The sequence below is a fragment of the Sebastes umbrosus genome, chromosome 4 (assembly GCF_015220745.1).
Source record: "Sebastes umbrosus isolate fSebUmb1 chromosome 4, fSebUmb1.pri, whole genome shotgun sequence".
Lineage (NCBI taxonomy): Eukaryota > Metazoa > Chordata > Actinopteri > Perciformes > Sebastidae > Sebastes > Sebastes umbrosus.
Genome location: NC_051272.1, coordinates 15021833 through 15043917, shown reverse-complemented (window position 1 = coordinate 15043917; position 22085 = coordinate 15021833). Strand labels below are relative to the sequence as shown.

At 41.5% G+C, this 22085-nt stretch overlaps 1 protein-coding gene across 12 annotated transcripts in view; it reads right to left on the bottom strand.

Moving 5' to 3' along the window:
- The window catches only part of mef2aa (myocyte enhancer factor 2aa), a 72719-nt gene continuing 50634 nt past the window's right edge, over positions 1–22085 (bottom strand). For 6 of the 12 annotated variants that reach the window (XM_037768520.1, XM_037768518.1, XM_037768522.1 and 3 more), the window contains 9 exons: positions 18595–18696; positions 18363–18497; positions 16779–16992; positions 13827–13886; positions 8324–8508; positions 6908–6931; positions 4094–4223; positions 3816–3939; positions 1–3622 (listed from right to left, as the gene is read on the bottom strand). In XM_037768520.1, coding sequence (XP_037624448.1) covers positions 3286–3622; positions 3816–3939; positions 4094–4223; positions 6908–6931; positions 8324–8508; positions 13827–13886; positions 16779–16992; positions 18363–18497; positions 18595–18696 — 1311 coding nt within the window. In that variant the 3' untranslated portion in view covers positions 1–3285. Of the gene's footprint in view, positions 3623–3815; positions 3940–4093; positions 4224–6907; positions 6932–8323; positions 8509–13826; positions 13887–16778; positions 16993–18362; positions 18498–18564; positions 18697–22085 lie in introns of all 12 variants that reach the window. The other 6 variants (XM_037768525.1, XM_037768528.1, XM_037768526.1 and 3 more) reach the window with 6 other exon arrangements.

Here is a 22085-nt window from a genome sequence, read left to right as displayed (position 1 = left end):
TTCAGATTGAGCATACACTGAGGTGTTTAATAAAGTTGACAGTTTCTACTGTTTGGGACTTCACAGGAGAACAAATTCTATGTAAGAGTTGTTTACTTCATTTTATACAGAATAAGAGAGATAACCTAAATTACACATTAAAAGCCAATATTTGTACTTTTGTGAAGAATACAAATTTTGTACAACAATATCTAGCATAGTATCTTAATTGTTTAATAAAAAGTTCACTTGAATATTTATTGTATGATGAAAATAAAATAACACATTCAAGGGAAAGAAAATGTAGATTAACTTAAAACCTCTTTCGATTTTTGAAACAAATAATTTCATTATTGGCAACAAAGTCCAGCTTGTGCCGCCAAACGGTCTGAGCGTTCAAACCGAAAACAGCTTCTTTAGTTAAGTGAACTATCAACTACAAACACTTACCAAACACGTAGTTCTGTTTATAAAAGCCATGAAGCAAAGCAGTGTACTCTTACACAGCAAAGTGAAGAAAATCCTCTACAAAGGTTCATTGATTACCCTTTTCCTTTCACATTCATCAGTTGTGCACAATTTGGACACGGACCAAAAGAGCAAAGTGTATCGCGGTGCATTCACTGTGCATTTTCTTGTGCGGGTCTTTTCTGAGGAGAGGCAGGTCTGGTCAAGTTGGAGTGATATCTGCATTTTTTTTCTTTTAACTGAGAGAAAATTAAATAAAAATAGTATTTTTCTTTGGGATAAGGCATTTCCTAACTGTGCATATAGATAGACAAACTACAAAATTCCCTGATATGTCATCAAGTGCTAAAGTATGTGCTCAACTACGAGGTGGTGCTGCCAAGACAGGCAGACTATTTTTTCATTTATTATTGCTATTTTCACCTGCTGCGTTAAACTGGATTACATTATGGATTACTATACATTATGTAAAGTATGCCTACCAATGTATATGAACATGAAGAGATTGCCCCAGGGGTATCCAAATCAATAATTTAATAAAATGTATTATATGTAGTCCAGCAACCTCCAGCTGTGGCACTTCAGGATAAGAGGCTAACAGTCAATCCTCAGATGCTCTTCTTCCTGATGCTTTGTGGACTAAATGTGACCTGTAGTGACATCATATATTCTGTATATGTCGTGTAAACTGGGGCTAAAACTGCATAGATCTTTACGGTTGTATATTACTATCATGGAGCTGATGATGGGGCGGAAAAAACCTCAGAAACACACACGAGATTATGTCACGGCGAATGCAGAGCGATACCTTTTTCTTGTACAGCAAACTTCTCATACAAATGTGTGCAATCCAGCAGTGAGATTGAAGTCAATGACATTGTGTTGTTTTTGAATTAGCTGCTGAATTATTTGCTTCTGTGATGATGGAGAAGAAAACAAATCACAGCCCACTTTTTTTCCCCTCCTCTGTCTCTGCAGCACGGTGTGATAACAGCGTAGCAACACCTTCAGCGTACATGACTTCAGATTTTTCTGGTTCCTAAGGCCTATAGTAGTCTTACTAGTATTAGGGCATTGATATAAGATGCAATTTCTGGGAAATTTTAGGAAACACAAGTATTTTTGTACATAATTATGACTGACTGCGATATTTACAACCACGTACATGTATGAGCACAGGCATGATCAGTTTGGTGTGAAGGTCAGCAGCCACTTCTACTACCTACGTTTATGTCTCCTGCTTCAATTCAACGAATCAATAACAGGATAGTGGAAAGGGCCTCGAGAGCTGGCATGTCTTTCAGTTGAGCTACATGCAACAACAATAGATTATTCTTCAGTGTGGGGACGGGACCTTGGGTTTAAATGTTGGCAGTGTACTCAGCAGCTGCTGGTATACAACTACAATGGGAGGGAAGAAACCCTATTTCCCCTTAGCCTTGTGATCATCCTTCACCCATTTTGAAAATAGTGGAACTTCAACCTCACAGCATTGTTATTACAATGAATTCAGGACAAACAGTCATCACTAATAAAGAAACAAATTGACCATCTGGAACTAAAAACACATGGGAGGTTATGTTTGTAATTCAATTTAGAAGAGATTACAGTAAAATGAACAAAATATTGACCAGTGAATGATCTACGTTTTAAGGGTCTACTCTTGTAAACTTGGCTGTAATCCACAAAAATATACTTTTCTTGAAAACGGTGATCGTACAGTACATTCAGCATGTACTCACACCCCTGGTGATATATATTAAAGTCGCTATTTACACAACAAAAGGAAAAATGTTTGGCTCAAATTATCAATTGTACAAACAGAACAGCAAAATGTTCATGGCTTTAGATATCGATTCACGATCTGGTTAACACGACTTTACACTGTTTGCAATAAAGCACAATAAAAAATAAAACTATGATGATAAAGAAATGTGTGGTGCGTTTGACTGAATTGTTAGGAAACCGTAGCAACTGTACAAAACAACACAAAAGAACAGCTTTGGCTTATATTACTGATGAACTGTTACACACATGTGAACATGTTGATTTTTCTCACCAGTTCAACTGGACAGGTTCGCATTATCTTAATTGCACATTTATATATCCTACTCTTTTAAATTATAAAATGAATAGTATGTCATTATTGCAATAAATTCTGTTGCTATTTTGTTTTTTTACGTCCAACAGTATTGTTTCATTTATTCGCTAAAGTAGTCTCAACTGTTGCAATTATTTACTGTGTGATCCAAAATTCCTGTGTAGTCTTAATTAACTCTGTGTTATCTCCTGAATCAATAAATTACAAGAGGCCACTTGAGATAAAGGTCTTGTGTGGTTACAGCATGATTTTAAAAGATAGTTCTTGCAGTGAACGTCATATGTAAGGGTCCTCAGCCTGAAAGCAACACAACTTTCTCTGATTGTTTGCAACTTGCGAGCACAACAGCAATACAGCAACTACATGTAAGTGTCTGACTAGACCAGTGACTACAATAATCTACCGCCTATTGTTTAACAATTCTCTCTGAACGTCTCTCTTCAGTCATCTGAATTGCACCAAGTACCTGATACCACCTGCTTGTGCATATAATTCAGTCCAGCTAACTGAGATTTTTTTTTTTTTTTTAAATCTTACTGTATCAGTTTGAGAATTTACTTTAGATATGTCCTGACACGTCTTATAACATTTTGCCACTCAGTCTTACAAATTGAAATGGAGTTGAATAATAGTATCATAATGATAGCTTTAAGGACCCTTTGCTCTTTCTTTTATCTCCACGTCTAACCCCTCCCTCTCTCTGACTGGCTGGTGACTGGAGGCTTCATAGGGGCTCTTTATGTCACCCATGTGTCCATGCGCAAGCGCTTGACCGAGGGGCTCTCCCTGTCCTCGGAGCCGGCAGGGGGTCTGACCAGCCCCAGCGGGGAGTGGAAGTCTTGCCGGTGGTCCTCGCGATCGCTGCCGTCGTAAGAGCTACAGGAGGAGCTGAGGCTGTCAGCGGGCGAACGTCCCAGAACTTCCTGTCGGCTGGACCCTTGCTGCGGCTGCTGAGGGGGGAAGCAAGACGGGGTGACGCGCTCCCGTGGCGGCGAAATGGGCTCGGACTTGATGTTTATGCTCTGGCTGGTGTTGATGGAGAGGTTGGAGCCCTGAGGTAGGTGACCTCCACCACTGCGGAAGAAGATAAGACATTTTTGTGTTCAGTCAAAAAAAAAAACAAGACAACAAATGTGAGGTGCAGCGATGTGAAGAGCCAGGAATATGTAGATGTGTGATTCAGCATGATATCACAGAGCGCAGTGGGTGTTGCTTTCATGTGAGGGCGTCTGGAGAGTGTGCCTTTGTTTGGAAGTGTGTTACTCACACCAAAGAATTAAGAGCTGCCTGGCCCAGTTGATGCTGTTGCCATGCCGACATGGAGCCCAGTGAGAGCCCGGGAGAGCTGAAGCCCTGTAGGGAAGAGATCTCTGCGCTGCTCAGGGAGAACTCTGTAAAAACAAAAAGCAGCCACACACACACAGTGAGAACTCATTTCAGCTACGACACCATGTGCCACTGAGGAAAAGAGCAAGAACCAACAGCGGGTCGCACAAACAGTCGGCGGTTGTTTTCAGTCTGAGGGGAGAGCGAGGCCAGACTCACCAGCAGGGTTGTAGGAGGTGGGCATGCCTGAGTAGAGCAGGCCCTGTGGGGGTAAGCTGGGGGTGGTGACAGACACTACTGGAGTGGCCAGTTGCTGGCTGGACTGGGAGCTGCTTATCCTCTGGGTGTTCTGCAAATCACAGAAAACAACAAAGAAAATGCATAAGCCCAAAATATAACTCTAAAAACACCACACTCATACACATTTTCTTAGCATTTAAGACATTTAATTTAGAGCCTACACATTTTAAGTTTACTACAGCATTGTGGTGATCAGGGATATCAGTGTAATAATAAGTGCTGCCACTAGGTGGTGGTGTAGCTTCATGGAAGTCAATAGTCTGATCTTTCTGATTCATTATCGACTGTATGTTTTTACAAATATATATATGAAAAAAGAGGATAACAACACAGGAAGAAATATTCAATAACTGATGCAGTTGTTTTTTTTTTATAGGGATTTTCTGATATTCATCCAGATATAGTTCATTAAATATATGTGTATGTATACAACAAACTGCAGATATACTTGTGAATTTATCCTAAAAATAGTCAAAGGCTTTAAAATATTTAAAGGTCTTATTGATAACATTTTTATGTAGACGAATAATTATAATCATTACACGGCTTTGTTGAATACTCGATTCTGATTGGTCAATCACGGCATTCTACGGTCTGTTATTTCTTTATAGCAGACTGTTGCTATGTATAACAGACTGTTTGTCGAACTCTGGCGGACCATTTTTGTGTCATATTGTTGATTTCTTAAAGTGGCAGTAGGCAGTATATTTTTGGCATCATTGGGCAAAAATTCCATAATAACCTTTCAGCATATTGTAATTCAAGTGTTCTGAGAGAAAACTAGACTTCTGCACCCCATCATGGCATTGTTTTAAGGCTTTAAAAAATAAAGCCTGTGACGGGAGACTTTGACCAATCACAGGTCATTTCAGAGAGAGAGCGTTCCTATTGGCTGTGCTCCGGTCATGTGACAGAAACTTTCTCATTTCACAGCTAAACCGTACACTACAAGATGATTCTGAAAAAATTCGAGGCGAGAAATAGGCATTACAGTTACATGATATTGATTCATATTTAATCTGCGCTGCCTAGTTTGACCATTTGGTCGGAGTTCGTGAGTGATTGACAGCCGGCTCTCATAGACAGCAGATGGACAGCAGACCTCAGATCAGCTCTGACTGCTTGTTTGCCTCCGGTCTGTGAAATCTTGCAGATGCCATTAGGAGAACCAGAGGACACAGGGGCACATGCTTTTTTTTTTTTTTTTCAGGTTACCTGTTTCATGCACTACTGTCAGGATATAGTGACGGTTTTATAAAAATAACTTTTTTTAATCATATTTGCTCCAATCTCGCCTACTTCAGCTTTAAGTAAGGAGCCGTGTAATAAGCACCTTCAGGGCGATGCTTTGCGTCGGTATCCACTGCATCGCCCTGTCAGGGTTTATTTCAGAACAATGACAGGCTTGCCGTACATTATCCCTTACATAAATAATACACAGATAAACAGAGCTTTTAGAAAGGAGCCAAAAAAATTGCTTTTGCTAAAAACAATTCTTTTGATTGTGAATTAATCATTTTAAAAATGTTGCCAGGTTCAAAATGAATGTTTTGTTTCGGACATTTGGTTCCCACTTCTAACAAGGCTTCTAACTAAATGTTATTTATGTTATTAATAGCACCTTAAAGATTTCAGTAATCACAATAAGTATATTTTAAGTGGACAACAGACAGATTTAGTCATCACAAGAACCGACATGCAGCTACAGGCACAACAGGTTATTAATCAGATTTACTCCAATCTGCTTGAGTTTCACTTTGTTAGACATGAACAAGAACGCTGTTGTAGGGATAGTGCAGGTGAGGAGGAGCCCCTGTGATGGGCGAGCATCTATTGATGACACATTCAGAGTCCAGTGATCAGTTTTCCAATCAAATAAACAACTCTCAACTGAGAGGGTGCAGAAGGATAATCCCAGGGTGACGTACAGTAAAGCTCCAGTGGTTTTTAGTGCAGTGACCGGCATGCAGTCCACACAAACACACACCTACACAGCATGGTGTGGTCATGCAGCAAACTACAGTTCAACCGTGAGCTACACGCACTGCACACACTCCCAACTCCTCTAATCAAATGCAGACGTATTTTAGAACAATACTGTAACAAATCCCCAGAATACAATGTAATAAACACATGTGCAGCTGCCAGCGGTTACGTTTGAAGCAGCATTGCATGATTTAGTTGATGGCTTCCTTGCATTGTTCCAACACTCTGCAGCCAGATGACTTCACCAAACCCCAAGTATCTCACAGCATGATGTCATTTAAGATGATGTAATCTTCTCTTCCTTAGAACAATATATCAATAATTCAGATTTTTTTACCCACAACTTTTTTTAAATTCACAAACTTCCCAGATTGTGACTACAATATAATAGTTTAAAATGTCACATTAATTAGCGCTTAGCTTTCACTCTCTCTCTCTCTGTCTGTCTCTCTCTTTGTTTCTCTCTTTCTCTCTCTCTCTCTCTCTCTCTCTCACACACACTCCTGGTGGTATATGACTAACGTTGACGTGTTGGGAATGGAGGAGCCAATTTAACAGGCTGAGGCAATTTTCACAGGCCAAACCCAAAACATGCAGTGACAAAACATTTTTTTTAAATGTATTATTGCTGGCAGCTCTAAGAGCCAATCTCCGGTTTGAGCACTGCCTTCAGTCTTGCATGTGTGATTACCGGAAGCATGTTCACATTTCAGCCATTTGCCCAGGCATTTGTCAAAAAAAACTCACCAAATCCATTTCCTCCTCCTCCGACTGCCCTCAACAGAAGAGAAGAAGAGAGGCAGAGTTACAGAAAAGAAGCAGAGCGACTATAAATCGCTTTGGGAAATAGTGCCGCCAATCTAGATTTTACAGTAAAAGGGACATTAGGGAATATAAAAGTGTGGATGACTTCTGCAGTCATTGTGAAATCACACATTGAACTGTATGTCTATAGTCTGTTTTTATACTCCAAAGCCTGACACCCGATTAACTTGTCTTTATCTTGTAAATGATGAAGAAGAAGCAGTCAAATCCTGGACAAATACCAGTGAAGTTAACAACAAAGAGTACACTCATCTCATAGTCATCAGAAATGACATATTTCTTAACTGATAGCAACAATGTCCGCATAGTACTTAGTAGAATAGAGTATTTCAAATCCTCCCTGAGCTGAAAGAGGAACCAGAAGCCCATCTTCCATCTTCTCTGTGCTGTGGGACATACTGCGACCAGGCCAGGGCTGTCTTAATACCCACACTCAATCAATAGCGGCAGGAAGACACGACAAGGGCGACAAGATATTATCTGGCTCACACCCTGGGCCCCTGATTAAGTCTTCATCTACACTCTGTCACACTGAGATGTGATTAATTTAATACCATTATGGCCTAATGACAGGCTGTCTGCAGACCTGCCACAGCCAGCGCCCTCCGCAGCCTCCACCACTCCAACTCACTGCCTAACCTGTTTCAGACCTCTTACAACACAACCCGTCCCGCTCTACCGATTCCACATGCCGACTTGGTAGCACACAGTTGTGTAAAAACTGCTCCAGGCTAGATGAAGCTCTGCAAAGGAGGAGCACCCACAGTAACCCAAGGTTTATTTACCAAACACAATCATTTTCCTGGAGTGGCTCTTGTTGCTGACAACACCAGGAACACGCAAAGTTGGAAATAGTCTTTTTGCCGGCAACTGTTTGAAAATCCCACACTCGATTTTCCGAATGTTGATTTATGACCAGGAGAGTCTAGTTTAGCCTCAGGTGTTCGCTGTGGTCAGAGCGCTCGGCACCTTCATTATTATAATTAGAGAAAGCCTCTCGTTTAAATGTGAATAATTGAGTGCGAGTTATGACACCTGGGTTGCAGATTCTTGGCTCTGCCAACATGTTAATGGAGGTGATAGAAGAAGAAGAAGAAGAAGAATGCTGCTCAGGTGTGGCCTGCACACCCTGTGAGATGAGTCCCATTTTGGCAGATAAACATAGTCCTTCACATGCTATGTTGATGTGATGATGTCAGAAATGGTTGTGGCAAAATCTTGCAAAACATTCTGCTATGAAGATGACACTTAACAAAGCTCTGGTCCGCCCTGCAGCAGAGGTACTTAAAGGTCCTTTAGCTGGTGATACTTGTGTGCAGTGGTGTGCTCTGTACTCACCAGTGGGGGCATCATCCCTTTGCTAGACGGAGGGATAACAACCCTTAGGTCTGGCTTGCGGCCTCCCATTCCCATGTTCCCTCCAGGGGGTGGTGGAGACTTGGTGGGCATGACTTTACCCAGGCCATTGCCGCTGGGTGTGCTGAGGACGCCCGGAGAGCCCCTGGGGTTAACAAAACCGTTCCCTGCAGAGGCACACAGCGACAGAAACACATCATCAAACCACGGAGTGTGACTGACAACACTCGCAGTCATCAAGCAAACCTCTCACACAGTCGTTGTTTTCCAGCTTGCTGCAGCACGCAGCGTTAAGTGTTTCCAACCCTCTGGGAAGTTTTAATAGACTTGGATAATTATCCTGCACATTTACAAAAATAAAATGTCCATTTCAAAATTGATGAGCCTTTTATTTTTATTGTGAATGGTTACATCAAAGTCAATCCTTTGCATCGTGGGATGAGGAGCAGTTCACTGACAAATGTACTGTGACTGCTTAAAAGAAATAGCTGAAGCCATTACAGTTGAATAAAAAACAATCTCTTGATGTTGTTTTTACACTGTGCACACAAGCGATAGCAAAGTGCTAAACTCCCCCCTTCCTCATTCACACCTTGATGTTCATGTCATCGTCATTAGTCATTTCCTTTTTTTCGGAAAGCGATGAGTCCCCACCAACTTATTTCAGGAACTCCCATCCACCTCATTCCCACTCTATCGCTAGACGACTATCCCATGCAAAGGACGCATATTATCAGTGGGTGTGGACAGAAGAAATTATCTTTGAGACATACTTCAAGATATGAAACGACAGGGTGTTACAGTCTCTAACTTACAGTACAATGTCTGCATAGACTCGTGGTACATTTTTAGATACTGTACCATATTGTATAAAATACTGCAATATGTTATGTACCCTTAAATAACACACAATTTATCTCAGAAATACCAGCATCAACAAAAGGTTCTTCTATGTGTATATTTGTGACTTATATATTGTATAAATGCATCAATAAAATGAGCAAAACTACTGTACAGTATCAAAAATGGTCCCTTTGTTAGAGCACTGTTACCTGTCTTCACATAGTATTTGGATTTCTTTTTTTTTAAATACAGGTTTCTGAAAAAGATGAATTCTTCCTGTTTTTGTTGTCCCACAGTAGCTTTTTTTCAGTTGCAAGATACTCTGTGACTCATCTGAACAAGGCAGGATTATGCAGATTGCACACAAATCCACTCAAAAAAAAAAACAAGCGAACAAAAGCAATATTTCAAGTGCTTGAATTTTAAATTGAATTTACTTTCTGTAAGTCTGAGTAAAAACGATACTTTTACGATATATACATGTTGAAATCCTGAAAACGAGGGGAAGAAGAAATGAATGGCGTCTAGCGCTGCATCAACAGATCAGTAACACTTCAACAAGTCGCTGACTTCTCCATTGTGTTCAGTGTATCCCAGTGAAACACAAAGTGTGTGCACAATGAGCAGGCTCTTGCGTAGGAACATAATGGAACAATAGCCCCACTGACTACAGATAAGGACAGCAACAATCCACGGTCAAATAAACAGTTATGAAGCCGACAATAGTATCTCACAGCTGAATCAACAGTATATACAAGCAGCTATCGCCGTCACTTCTGGCTTTGATCATACAAGACTTGGCTGCTGCAAGAAAACAATGTTTACAGAATTAGCTGAGTAAATGTCCAAGGCCCTAAAAATAGCAAACCTGACTAAAAGCAGCGAAGATGTCATTCAGAGGGAATGAGATGTTAGTGCAAATAGACTTTCATGTAAAGGAATTGGTTGCAGATTGGCAATATGGCAAGTTAAGACTCTCTGATAACAATCAGTGAGCTGTGCAGAGATTCTGCCCAAAACATAAATATTTGTCATAGCAGGGAAAGCACAGGTGTTACTAAGAACATTACCGATGGCTGACTCCCAATATGTATCGCAGTAAGTGGCATGCATGATATGCTAGAACTAATACATCTGTTATTAATGTTAGTTAAAGTTGAATTAATTCCTGTGCTTTTTCTGCTACTGTATGATATATCAAAATGTCTGCTGTGAAAAAGGCATTAAACTGTAACTTCCGTATTTTTGAACCTGGACCCTATTTTACCATGTTTTTGTGTCTAATGGGGACAACAATTTTTATTGAGTATTGAGCCAGAGCGCTTCAGACGGCAGCCGCTAAACGGGCTACAATGTAATCGTAAGGGGCAAGCTGGCACCGTCATTTACGTCCACTGAAAGTATTTGTTTTTGCCACAGGCTCAGATTGATATTATAAGTATTATGCAAAGGACCCTGCAGAGAAATAAAACATTTTTCTTTACCTTTCATTTGATCTGGTCTGTTTTGTTATTGTGTCAAACCTTCAAATAACATATATTTTTTGGAATCTGATGTGTGAATTTATTTTATTCATTTATTTTATTCATTTAATTATTTTTATTTATTGATATCTATTATAATTATTATTTATATATTTTTATTTTGTATTTAATTTGTTCAAAGACATTTATTTAGTATATTTTTTAAATTTGTATTTATTATTATTATAATTATTATTATCATTTTTTTCTCTTTTTTAATAATCTGATATTATACGTACATATTACTTTATTTGTTATGGTTTAGGTGGTTAACATAAAGCATGATTGAAATAACATATTTTAATGCAAAATATAATAAATCGTGCACAGAAAAGAAAAATGTGTTTATCTTCAAAAGGTGCTTTTTCCCCCTCATCTCTGTTTTTGTGTATCATTTACACAATATCTTCTTATTGGCTATTTAATTATTCAATCAAATACACTTGTGTCTGTAGCCTGCCTGCATTATTCACTGTCCTTTACAGTGTTTTTTGGAATAATATCTAAATCTTACACAGCATTAATTCACTGAATTTAATTGTGCAAAAAGCTGTTGCTGTTGTTGTGATGTTATAAATAAAAGGTGCTTATTTTGCAATTTTCACACGACTGAAACGCGAATGTACTCACACCGTTTCTATTAACATTTCAGACAGTTTCTTTGTTCACTTCTATACCAACATATGTTGGGCTGATAACAGTGCGACCCACTGGACACACTGCCAGTGCTTCACACGGTAAAAACAGACAGACAGACACTCGGTGCTGTATTCACTGGCTCATTTAGACTTGGATTAACCCACCTGACTTGCATATCTGTGGAATCCGCCTCTGATTATGGCTTCAGATGTCTGATGATGAATAAATCCCACATTTCTTTCAAATAATTGCCAAGAAGGGAACACATGTCTGAACAAATACTCCGACCACAAAGTTCATTTTGAGCCAAGGTAGCAGCCACACGTTAAGACCCAGCCTTTCAGCGGGGACGTTTCACTGGGCCTTTCTGATGTCTGCCCTCATTCCATATGCAGACTTCACTAACGGCTCGCTTGTGCCAATAAATCCTCTCTGACTGAAACCAGCGCGTGTTGAAAGCTGTTTGGTTTCTGTTCATTGTCCTGAATTATTAACACGGTCTGGGAAAGGGCATTACATAAGGCCTTGTGTTTACAACTGAAACATTCATTTTAAGTTCGGGGGAAAGAAAACACAGCGGCTTATTGTGCCCGACATCCCACGTGCGTCAGGTTCAGGCAAAAGAGAAAATGTCTTGATGAATGAGAAGAAATAATAGATGTGAATCCACGTTTTCTAATAATAGATGCCAGGCACGGTCCTATTGTTGTGTCTCAGACAAGTAGGATCAGACCGGATGTGCAGAAGGTGATTTGTTGAAACTAAACGCAACCAAGTTGATAATTGTTCTTTTGTATGCAGCATGGATATGATTCATCATCATCCTCCAAGTATGAATACATGTTTCACATTCAATCAACCTACAATAAAAGAAAATCATTTTGAAAGTCTGCACCAACACAGACTTGGTGCAGCTACAGTACTATTTATTCCACTACCAGCTGAACAGACAAACACGCTTTGTAATTGTGTTTCAAAAGCTTGCAGTGCTCCAATATTGTTAAAGGGACGTGTAAAGATTGCAGACATATTTCATAAGAGAGATCATGCTCTTAAATCCTCCCCGTTCACCGCAACTTTCATTCTTAATGCTCCCCAGTCAAGGACCGGAGCTTGTAATTAGGTGTAATTGTATGAGCTGTTGAAAGAAAAGATCTATTATAGAACTGCACACCGCAGTAACAAAATGAGACATAAGTGTAGTAAAGCCATTATCTGAACCAGACAAGAACAACAACAGATGGCTTATTTTAGAAAGAACAACTGAAATTTGTTTGCTCGAAAAATCTTGCCAATAATGTTCTCTGTGACATCGACGTACTGTACAGTACGTGCGCTTGCGAGTCACAATCAGCTCAATAATAAGTCCTCCAGAACTGACACCATCGAACAGGAGAGAAGAAATCACACGGCACATCTTCCATCTGGCCGCTTTGAACGGCTTCTGCTGTGGTCATAGCTGCTACTTGTGAAAAATCAGAGCTATGTCAGGAATGGTCATCTGACAGCAGGGCTGGAGAGGTTTCTCCACCCTGTAGTCTCCGCTGTTCTACGCACTTGGTACAAACAACAGCTGCAGCATGCTCACATGGTGCCAGACGCTGACGCCCCCTGGCAGAGGATCCTAACTCTACCCTGAACCCGTACCACACCCCAAACTTAAAACGTACACAGCACTCTCTCTAAAATGTTGTAAACCGATCCGAGGCGCTCTTCATATTTCTTTTCAATACCGAATATCTCATTGTACGGCTATATTCTTGTGGTTGTCCACAAGCTGTGAACATTAAATACCATACCATATCGTAACACCACGTTGCATTTTGTCAGAAATACTATATGGAGTACAGCTAAGTGACGAGGAAGGAGTTAAACTCCACCTGCCTTCGCCTCTCACACAGCACATTGCGGCCATGACAGGCTGTCCGGTCATTGTGTACTGAGGACTTAGTGGGATGTCATGGCCCGAATACCTAAAGGGTTATGCTGGTCTAGGCATCTTACAGACCCTCTCCAGCCTTATAAGGGCTGCCTGAGTAGTGGGAGGGGGGGGAAACAGATGCACCTGTCAATAGAGGGAAGGAAACAGGATGAGGGAGGGCTACGCGGAGGTGACAACTTTAAAGGAAACGCTGCGTTTATTTACCTGCCAAGGTCAGTTGGACGGCTAATTGCCTCGCCTGGTTATGCTCAGGTTGGTTTCAAGCACAAAACGCCACACTGAGGGAATGCTGCTGAGCCATTTCCCATCTCTCACACATGCATTTAACAAGCATATTATATGTTTCCTCTGTTGAGAGGAGGAACAGTCGTATTCCCTTCACATGCAGGGGAATATATAGTCAGGCATCAGTCAATGCTAGTGACAACTGTCTTGAACCAATCACAGATGGATACGCAACCATCCAGCTCGCGTGCTAAGCAGGAGGCCTATTGGGCAGAGCTACAGAGAGCTAATAAATCTCTCCGGGAGGACTTACCCGCTGGGCTGGAGCCCACACCACTTGGCACTGAAAGGTCTGTGGTATCCAGCATGCCACCTAATGAGATGCACAGAGTGATATGATTAACCATCTGCATCCTCCTGCAAGCTAGCAGAGCATGTGATGGAGATGCCAGACCGGACATGAAAATGTCATGTAGATCTGTCTTTGCAAAAAAAAACAGGGAGGCTTGTGCTCTCGCCAGTGTCCGACTGGTGGGGAGATTTTCAATATGGGATTAAAGAGGGCAACGTAGAGCTGCGTTCAGCATGGTGTTTTCATTATGTTTATAAAGTTGGAGGTTAATGCAGAATTCCACGATGAGGACGCATCTGCACCTGGAACATTTCTTGGAAATCATGTACCGGAGCCTCTCTTAACAGTCAAATGAAAACTCTACCAAGTAGACGTTTTCAAGAGATACACTGCAGCACTGAGCTAGAATTGGAGCAAATATGATTAAAAAAAGTATTTTTTATAAAACAGTCGCTATATCCTGACAATAGAGCATGAGACAGGAAATCAAAAAAAAATAATCATGTGTCTCTGTGTCCTCCGGTGCTCCTAATGGCATCTGCAAGATTTCACAGACTGGAGGAAAACAACCAATCAGAACTGATTTGGAGTCTGCCGTCCAGCTGCTGTCTCTGAGCAGCTGTCAATCACTCGCAAACTCTGATCAAACGGTCAAACTAGTCAGCGCTGATCAAATATGAATCAATATTCTGTTACTGTAATGCCTATTTCTCACCTGAAATGTATTCAGAAACATCTTGTAGTGTACTGTTTAGCTGTAAAATGAGAAAGTTTGTGTCCCGGCAGCCATGTTGAGATCAGCTGAGGAATTACCAAACACCGCCCACCAGCCGGAAAAAACTTTCTCATTTTACAGCTAAACAGTACACTACAAGTAGATATGGATGTTTCTGAAAACATTTGAGGTGAGAAATAGGCATTACAGTAACCGAATATTGATTCATATTTGATCAGCGCTGCCTAGTTTGACCGTTTGATCGGAGTGCGCGAGTGATTGACAGCTGCCTCCGTTGAATGAACAGCCAATAGGAACTCTCTCTCTCTCTGGAATGACCTGTGATTGGCCAAAGTCTCCCGTCATGGATAGATTTTTTAAAGCCTGAAAACAGAGTCATGAGGAGGTGCAGAAGTCTAGTTTTCTCTCAGAACACTTGAATTACAATATGCTGAAAGGTTATTATGAAATTTTTGCCCAGTGATGCCAAAAACATTCTGCCTACTGCAGGTTTAAATCAAGCATGCAATGCAAGTACGCTGCATGAGCCTGGGCATGTTTTTAGCTTTTGAAATATGCTGCTCCAATATGCATCATAAAAACAACACAGATAGAGCGGTGAATAATCAAGAAAGAAGAGTTATTGTGGGAAAATAACCATTAAGTAAACCCCCTGTGTACGGGTAGGTGTCAGCCAGTTCTTATAATGTGGTTAATCTTGAATGAGGCATTTCACACCTTGTTGCCTGTACTTCTGTCGTATGCAGTGTAGCTGAATCTTGCAAAAAGTCATCTGGGCCGACTGAGTCAGACCAGTCATACCAGTACTAGCGTAGAATGACATTATACTTTCCACAATGCTGATACAGAAGGTGTGAAAAAATACATATCACACAAAGGATGTTAGTATGACTTCACTTGACCTTAGGTGCCTTACAACCAATACCATCTTAATAAAAAACTCTTACGCTTATTTACTGTCTTGCAGAGAGTTAAATGAGGAGACCGATACCAGACCCATGTCTATGTGCTAAGTATGAAGCTAGAGCCAAGGAGCGATTAGCCTAGCTTAGCATAAAGAGTGGAAGCAAGAGGGAACAGCTAGCCTTGCTCCAACCAAAGTTAAAAAATCAAAAGCATTGTGATTTTACGGGGGTTATGTGCTGTAACTATTTCTTGGCTGGGTGGCTCTCGGTAGTTTCATCGTCACTGCGAAGTTGCCAGGCAACCAGCGAAGACTCTGAGAGAAATGCTGGGCACACATTCAGTTCATCCAAAAAACAGTTAAGAGTAGTACAGCGTGTAACTCCGTGTTATTAACCCTCATCCTACCAACATATTTAACATACAAGGACTACTGACTGGGGTCCCAAGAATAAACGACTGTAATAAACAACCATCAGAGCAAAATGTTAACTTATTTCTTCTCAAAACATTATTAGTTATGTCATTAAAGCCATCTGAAGAAAAATAAACAGATTATTATAATTTTAGGAAAGTTGCAGTTAATTTGTAAAATAAAAATAGACCCGAGCACAAGAGGAGATTTGTGTCTGCTGCATCTGTGTTTGTGTCTTTCAAAATGACTGACAGAGTGTCCCTACCCCCCTGATAGTGTGTGATACTTTAAACTAGGACCCACGGCAAACATTTTATCTATCTATTCTATTTTATCTATTTAAACTGCATAGGCTGCAATTGGGTGCTTTTGACTGGGGTCCGCCGCTCCAACCAGTCGGTCACTATACTCAACCCAGTCTGTCTTTATTCTCGACCCAGTCGGTCACCGGAGAAAATCTAAATCGATGATACATAAAACATTGTCATTGTGTGGGACATGTGCTTGAATACAAAAAGCACCATCACCTGTCAAAATGCCACATTTAAACAAACAAGATATAATGTGTTAATTGGTCTTTGGGGGAGTTAGTTGTTTTTTTTAGCATTGGAGAGAACCAGGCTGTTTCCCCCTCCTTCTAGTTTTTACGCTACACTAAGCTAATGTCCTACTGGTTGAGCACCACTAGACTTGTCCAACTGTTCTACAAACAAAACATTTATGCTATCGGAACACTTAGAAAGATGATGTAATCACATACAAATGGGCTATAATCAACTAAATAAATCCTGCTCTGAGTGGTCTGGATGATCCTCTGTGCACCACTTTGACCAATTAACTGGGGTTGTTGTCTACTAACCTGCACTGGTGGGCCTCTGGGGTCCTCCACTTGAGCCCACATTCCTGTGCAGAGAGGCCTGTGGAAGGGACAGCATCCCGCTGTCGCTCAGAGAGGCCGCGGCCGCTGCCAGCGCCTGGCTGCCCAGAGTCCCTCCTGGCTGGTACATGGCATTAGGATTGGAAACGGGCACTGCCACATGCATGGAGAAGTTCTGCTGAGGCAATGCTGTGGGCTACAGGAAGGAGACAAACACACACAGACAGAGGTTTACACACAAACACACTCAAAACCCAAGGTCTAATGATGAGTCTGATGGGTCAGTGGTTGTCATGGCATCATTAACAGAGAGCTACCCTTGAGGGTTTGCTTTAATAAACAAGGACATACTGCGCATTTTAAACTCGGTTGTTGCTTTGTAACAAATTATTTTAGGAAACATTTTGAGTGACACCATATAACCATCAAAAAAAGTTTATTCTCATTAACATCGTACATAAAGAACACACACACACACACACACACATTTTCAGTGCTACCGCAACACACAGAAAACACAGAAAACAAAACATGCATTCAGGTGATCACTTTGGCATTGCAGCAGTCAGCACTACAGACGTACTTATTGCCTTTTGAAACAGCAGCATCGTGTAACGTGTTTCTCAGCGCAGAAGAGAGGGGCGGCGGGGATTCACAGCTACAAGAATCGTGACTCACTTGCATTTACCTACAAAGTGCTGACTGTGCAAAGCATAAGTGAGAATGACAGGTGGCAGTGAGAACGTTTCATCATAGCATTATCCAGTGAGCCAGTCGGGTGTTATCATTAGTTTGTTAATGGCAAAGTGATGCTCTTCATGTCAGGGACATAGAGAAAACGACTGCTTAGTAAGCATTGTGTTCTTGCACAATTCTAATATTAACACGCATGATAAGATCACAAAAGATTTGTGGTGTTTTAGAGGGGTGATGCTAAATGATGGTGTGGTGTTAGTGTGCTCTGGGAACACTTTAATGCTGGAGCTGTTCAGGAGTAAGAGATATTTTATGCCAGAATGCATTGGGAGAGAGGTAATAGAAAGATTTGAGAGGAGAAACTGTAAATATTATATTATAAAGGAACTATGATTTGTTTTTTAAATTTGTTTTTTTGTTACATTATGAGATAAAAAAATCAGGTTTTAGATGGAAAAAACCTTAAATCACAGAACCTGCAGATCTTCATGATGAACTATCACTATATGTGAGTAAGTATTTACTGTGCATGTGTTTAAATAGCGACTGCTGTTTGATTTACGATAACACGACCATGATACTAGGGTGTAATCTTTCCAGCAGAAGCATGCAACATTTCACCTGTTCACATGAAATGTGATCTTATCAGGGTGTGCCAAAATATCAGTTGCAGAACAAATCAACATAAGAAAAAACAAATGCACACCCAGTGAAGGGGGCATTACTATTAAGCTAGAGTAGTTCTGAAAGAAGTTGACAGAGGTTCTAGGGGGGGGAGTAACAAAAAGAGGAAAAAGTTAAATGGAAAAAAAGAGTGAAAATCCTTTGTGCCACAAAGCCAAGCAAAAACGTTGCATTTACAGTACTTACGATTTTATGATTTCTCATCATATTATCAAACTCCTCATTAATTTTTTTATACTTTTCTTCTGTGTGAGGAGTGAGGACATATGAGGCATCGGGGTCCGGGCTATCACAACCTCTGTGTTCTTTCTTGTTTAGCGCCTGTAGTGAACATCAACATAAAGACAGGAATCAACACAAAACAGCAGGGGACAAAGGAAGTACTTACACCACAGCGCTTGTACATTAAATCACTCTCTTCGTTTAGTTTGCCGAAATGGTCGTCCATGAGGGGGCTGTGCCCAAAACAGTCTTCAGGATCGGGACTAGCACAGTCATTATGGCCTTTGTTTCTCAATTTCTGAAAGGAAATTGCACAATTGAAGAGAAAAAAAACAATATTGTGTTGTTACCTAATATATACATTTTCTACTGGAATAATATCATTCAAACATGTACAAAAATCTACTGTATGATTGTCCTTCATTTCTTGCTTTTGTTGCAGCACAACATGAACAGCTGCTACACCGACGCTAGGCTAAACTGTAGCTCTGCACCAAGGGGAAACTGAAATGTCACTCTATATCCTTTCACCCTTCACAAGTGTTCAGGGAAACAAAATATTGTCCTCCTCCCTTTTCCGCTCTTCTTCTCCTCCCCTCCCTGCCTCCATCCCTTCTCTGTTCTCCCTTCTCTTGCTGCAAGTGTGTCTTTGCATTTTTCATTATGTTTCAGTTATCATAAGCCAACCAGCTGGAAGAAGCCCCTGCATAAGAAGATCCTACAGCGGAGCACTTTAAGACTGTCCCGGTCTGTAATTCAGTACGGTTGTCACTCTTGGGATCTTATCAAAGTTAATGCATGTGGGGAATAAAATGGATAATCAAATGTGGTCAAAGATGCTTATTTGAGCGTGAAATTGAGCAATTATTGTAAAAGCAGAGCGCTCATAAGTACATAGGGTGGTGTGTTGTGGTGTTATAAAGAGGCCTATTTTAACTTTGAGAAAAACAAAACGCGTCTCACAACTAAACAAACAAACGCGACGCTGTGCTCATTTTTGCTCACTTTCTTACGGGCCGTTCTCTGCTCCTCATTACAGCTCTGAATAGCGGGTGTTAACAAGACTCGCTGACAGCATGTGACAGCATGTGATATCAAGGCAGTGCACATCAAAACATGATTTATGTGTGGCTCTCAAGGTTCCTCTATCAGACTAGTGCAGGTCCTCGGCAGCGCCCTGCCCTGTCTGTGGGCTGCCTCGGAGGCCTCGTGTCTACAGGAAGGTCGCCGACTCCGGTGGATGCAGGGGTCAGAGTGAGGAACCTACACACACTAATGAGACCTTACTCTCTGTTTCTGGTCTCATCACCCAAGAAAGTGGAAAATGTGTGTGTGTGAAAGAGAGACTGTGTGAGTGGGCGTGTGTGTGGTGCACATGTGCAGTGTGTGTGCGGCGAGGGAGGGAGGAGGGGGGGGGTTTCTACAGCTGCTACATCCTGACAGCAATGTGACAGTACGTTAAGGTCTGTGCAGACAATGCGGCTAACCCAGCGCTGCTCACCACAACCTCAATGTATTTCCTAAAACCTGTGCCATGTGCTTTATAACAGTCCTGCATAATACCATCGCTCATTAAAACCAGATGATGCTAAATCCCTCGCTGCTCACTCCATCCACCATGCATTCACGTGCATACAATTTCTTATGGATGTACATTTTGGGGCACAAGAACAATGTTAATCTACAAAAAAATATGACGCCGTGCACAGAAATAAGGAAGTTCAGCAAAAGCACCCACATCTCTTCAAACATGAGTGTCCACAATGCCCAGAGGAGAGCGAGAGAGCGAGAGAAGGATAATGAATGGCCAGCACTGTACCACAGATGCATTACTGTTTGGTGCGGTACAGAGCAGTGGCATTCTTCTCATTCTAAGAAAACGCCTTGCTGGTTCATTTCCTGTTTACTGAACGAACCCTCTTTAGTTAGGGTCCTGAAAGGCCTGTGTTTACCGGGGTTAAACTATGCACTTTCTCCCCCCAGTGAGCCAAAGATCTGATCTCAACCTGCAAATTTAGGTTCCAACCTGCTCATTATGGGAATATGGTGGTCGGACTGGTCGGGCACGGCTGCGTGAGATGGGCAGGGCTGCTCTACTTTCACAACAAGCCTGGCCAGCCTTCGGTACGCCGCACCCACTGGCCCGAGCCATTTCGGGAGGGGTTGCAGCAGCACAGTGGGCGAGCGGGAACCAGATAGCAGCAGACAAGGGCAGGCAGGAATCAGATTCATTCCATGATACATTACATGAATCACTACAATACATATCATCTTCAAAAAGAGGCACCGAAGTATGGTCGACATTTGGTGTGTAAGAGTTAATCGTCTCTGTGGCGTTCTAATGCATGTAACACTGAAGGCCTGGGAAAGCATGGCTGTAATTCTTTGTTAAATGACTTGGCATGTTTTGGGTGTCCCACAGACGCTGCCCACAGCTCCCAGTAAATGGATCACTAAATCAGCACATGGCCAAACAGGTGTCTCTCTTCCAAACACCTGTCAAGACCTGGCTCCCCACACTGGCCAATCAGAGGCAGCCGCGCAGAGACATGGCCGTAGAAGGGACCACATGGAGCCCTGAAGGCCACCCGACCCCAGATCAACTTTGCTCTTAAATGTCGATACTGCAGACAGTACAGTTTTCTGACCTAGAAGAGGGGAAAACTTACTAGACGATCGGGATGCAAAAAAGCAAACTTCTTTTTACAATATGAATCGTTTGATTAAAAAAACCATGCCTCTCAAATGTTGAATCAAGTTGTGAGGTTTGTTGTGCTTTGAAAAGTAAAGTTGGCTTTATGTGAATACAGCAGCGGTGGGGACTTTCAGTTGCATTTCTACTGAAAGATAGGGGCTGTTTAGTTGCGGGAGGAGGGCTGGAGAGAGCGTGGACAAGGGAACTTGTGCAATCTATTCACAAGGTCCTGAGAGGCTCACAAAGATGAGTGGGAACAAGGCCAGCTGCTATTTTCTCACAGCAGTCCAAACCTGTATTGATAGAAATTTGGCTCTTCAAATAAAAATGAGACTCTGAGAGGCTGACGTCAAACCAACCGGGCACCATTGTCTGTGCGTGCATGCATGTGTGTCCGTCAGTTTGCTTGTGCGATACTTGAACTTCTCTTTAAAAAAACATTTTCCATTTGCAGGAGGCCTTGAGGCTTCCTTACCCTGAAGAAAACATCTATCCGTCATCTCCACCTGAGCCCTGACTATTAACCTAGCTGTAACCATGGGGAACATTCAGCACAGTAATTGCCTCTCCAGATTTGCAGTATATGTTCAGTACAGAAGGCTATAGTGCGGTGAAAGGCAACCTTGCATAGCACTTTGATTTGACATCAATGGGAATTCTTTTCATGTAATTCTGCCCAATGAGTGCCTTCAGAACTGCTATGAAAACATATAAACATATCTTAGACGGCTCAATTCAGGACCTTAGATTTACTTTTAAGCCTTATCTTCACTTTTTTTTTACTGCAAAATTGAAGCAAACATCATTCCATGGATTAAAAATAAAACTCAACCCATTGCATAAGCCACCTACATCACCTGTTTCTTGAGAAGCACTTTCAGCGAAATGGGCCCAAGCAGCGTACTCTGCTGCTGCGAGTCTTGGAAAACAATTTGACTCAGATGTTCTCCCTCTCTTGTGTCAAGAGAGCTTTCTGCATTTAACTTATTTAT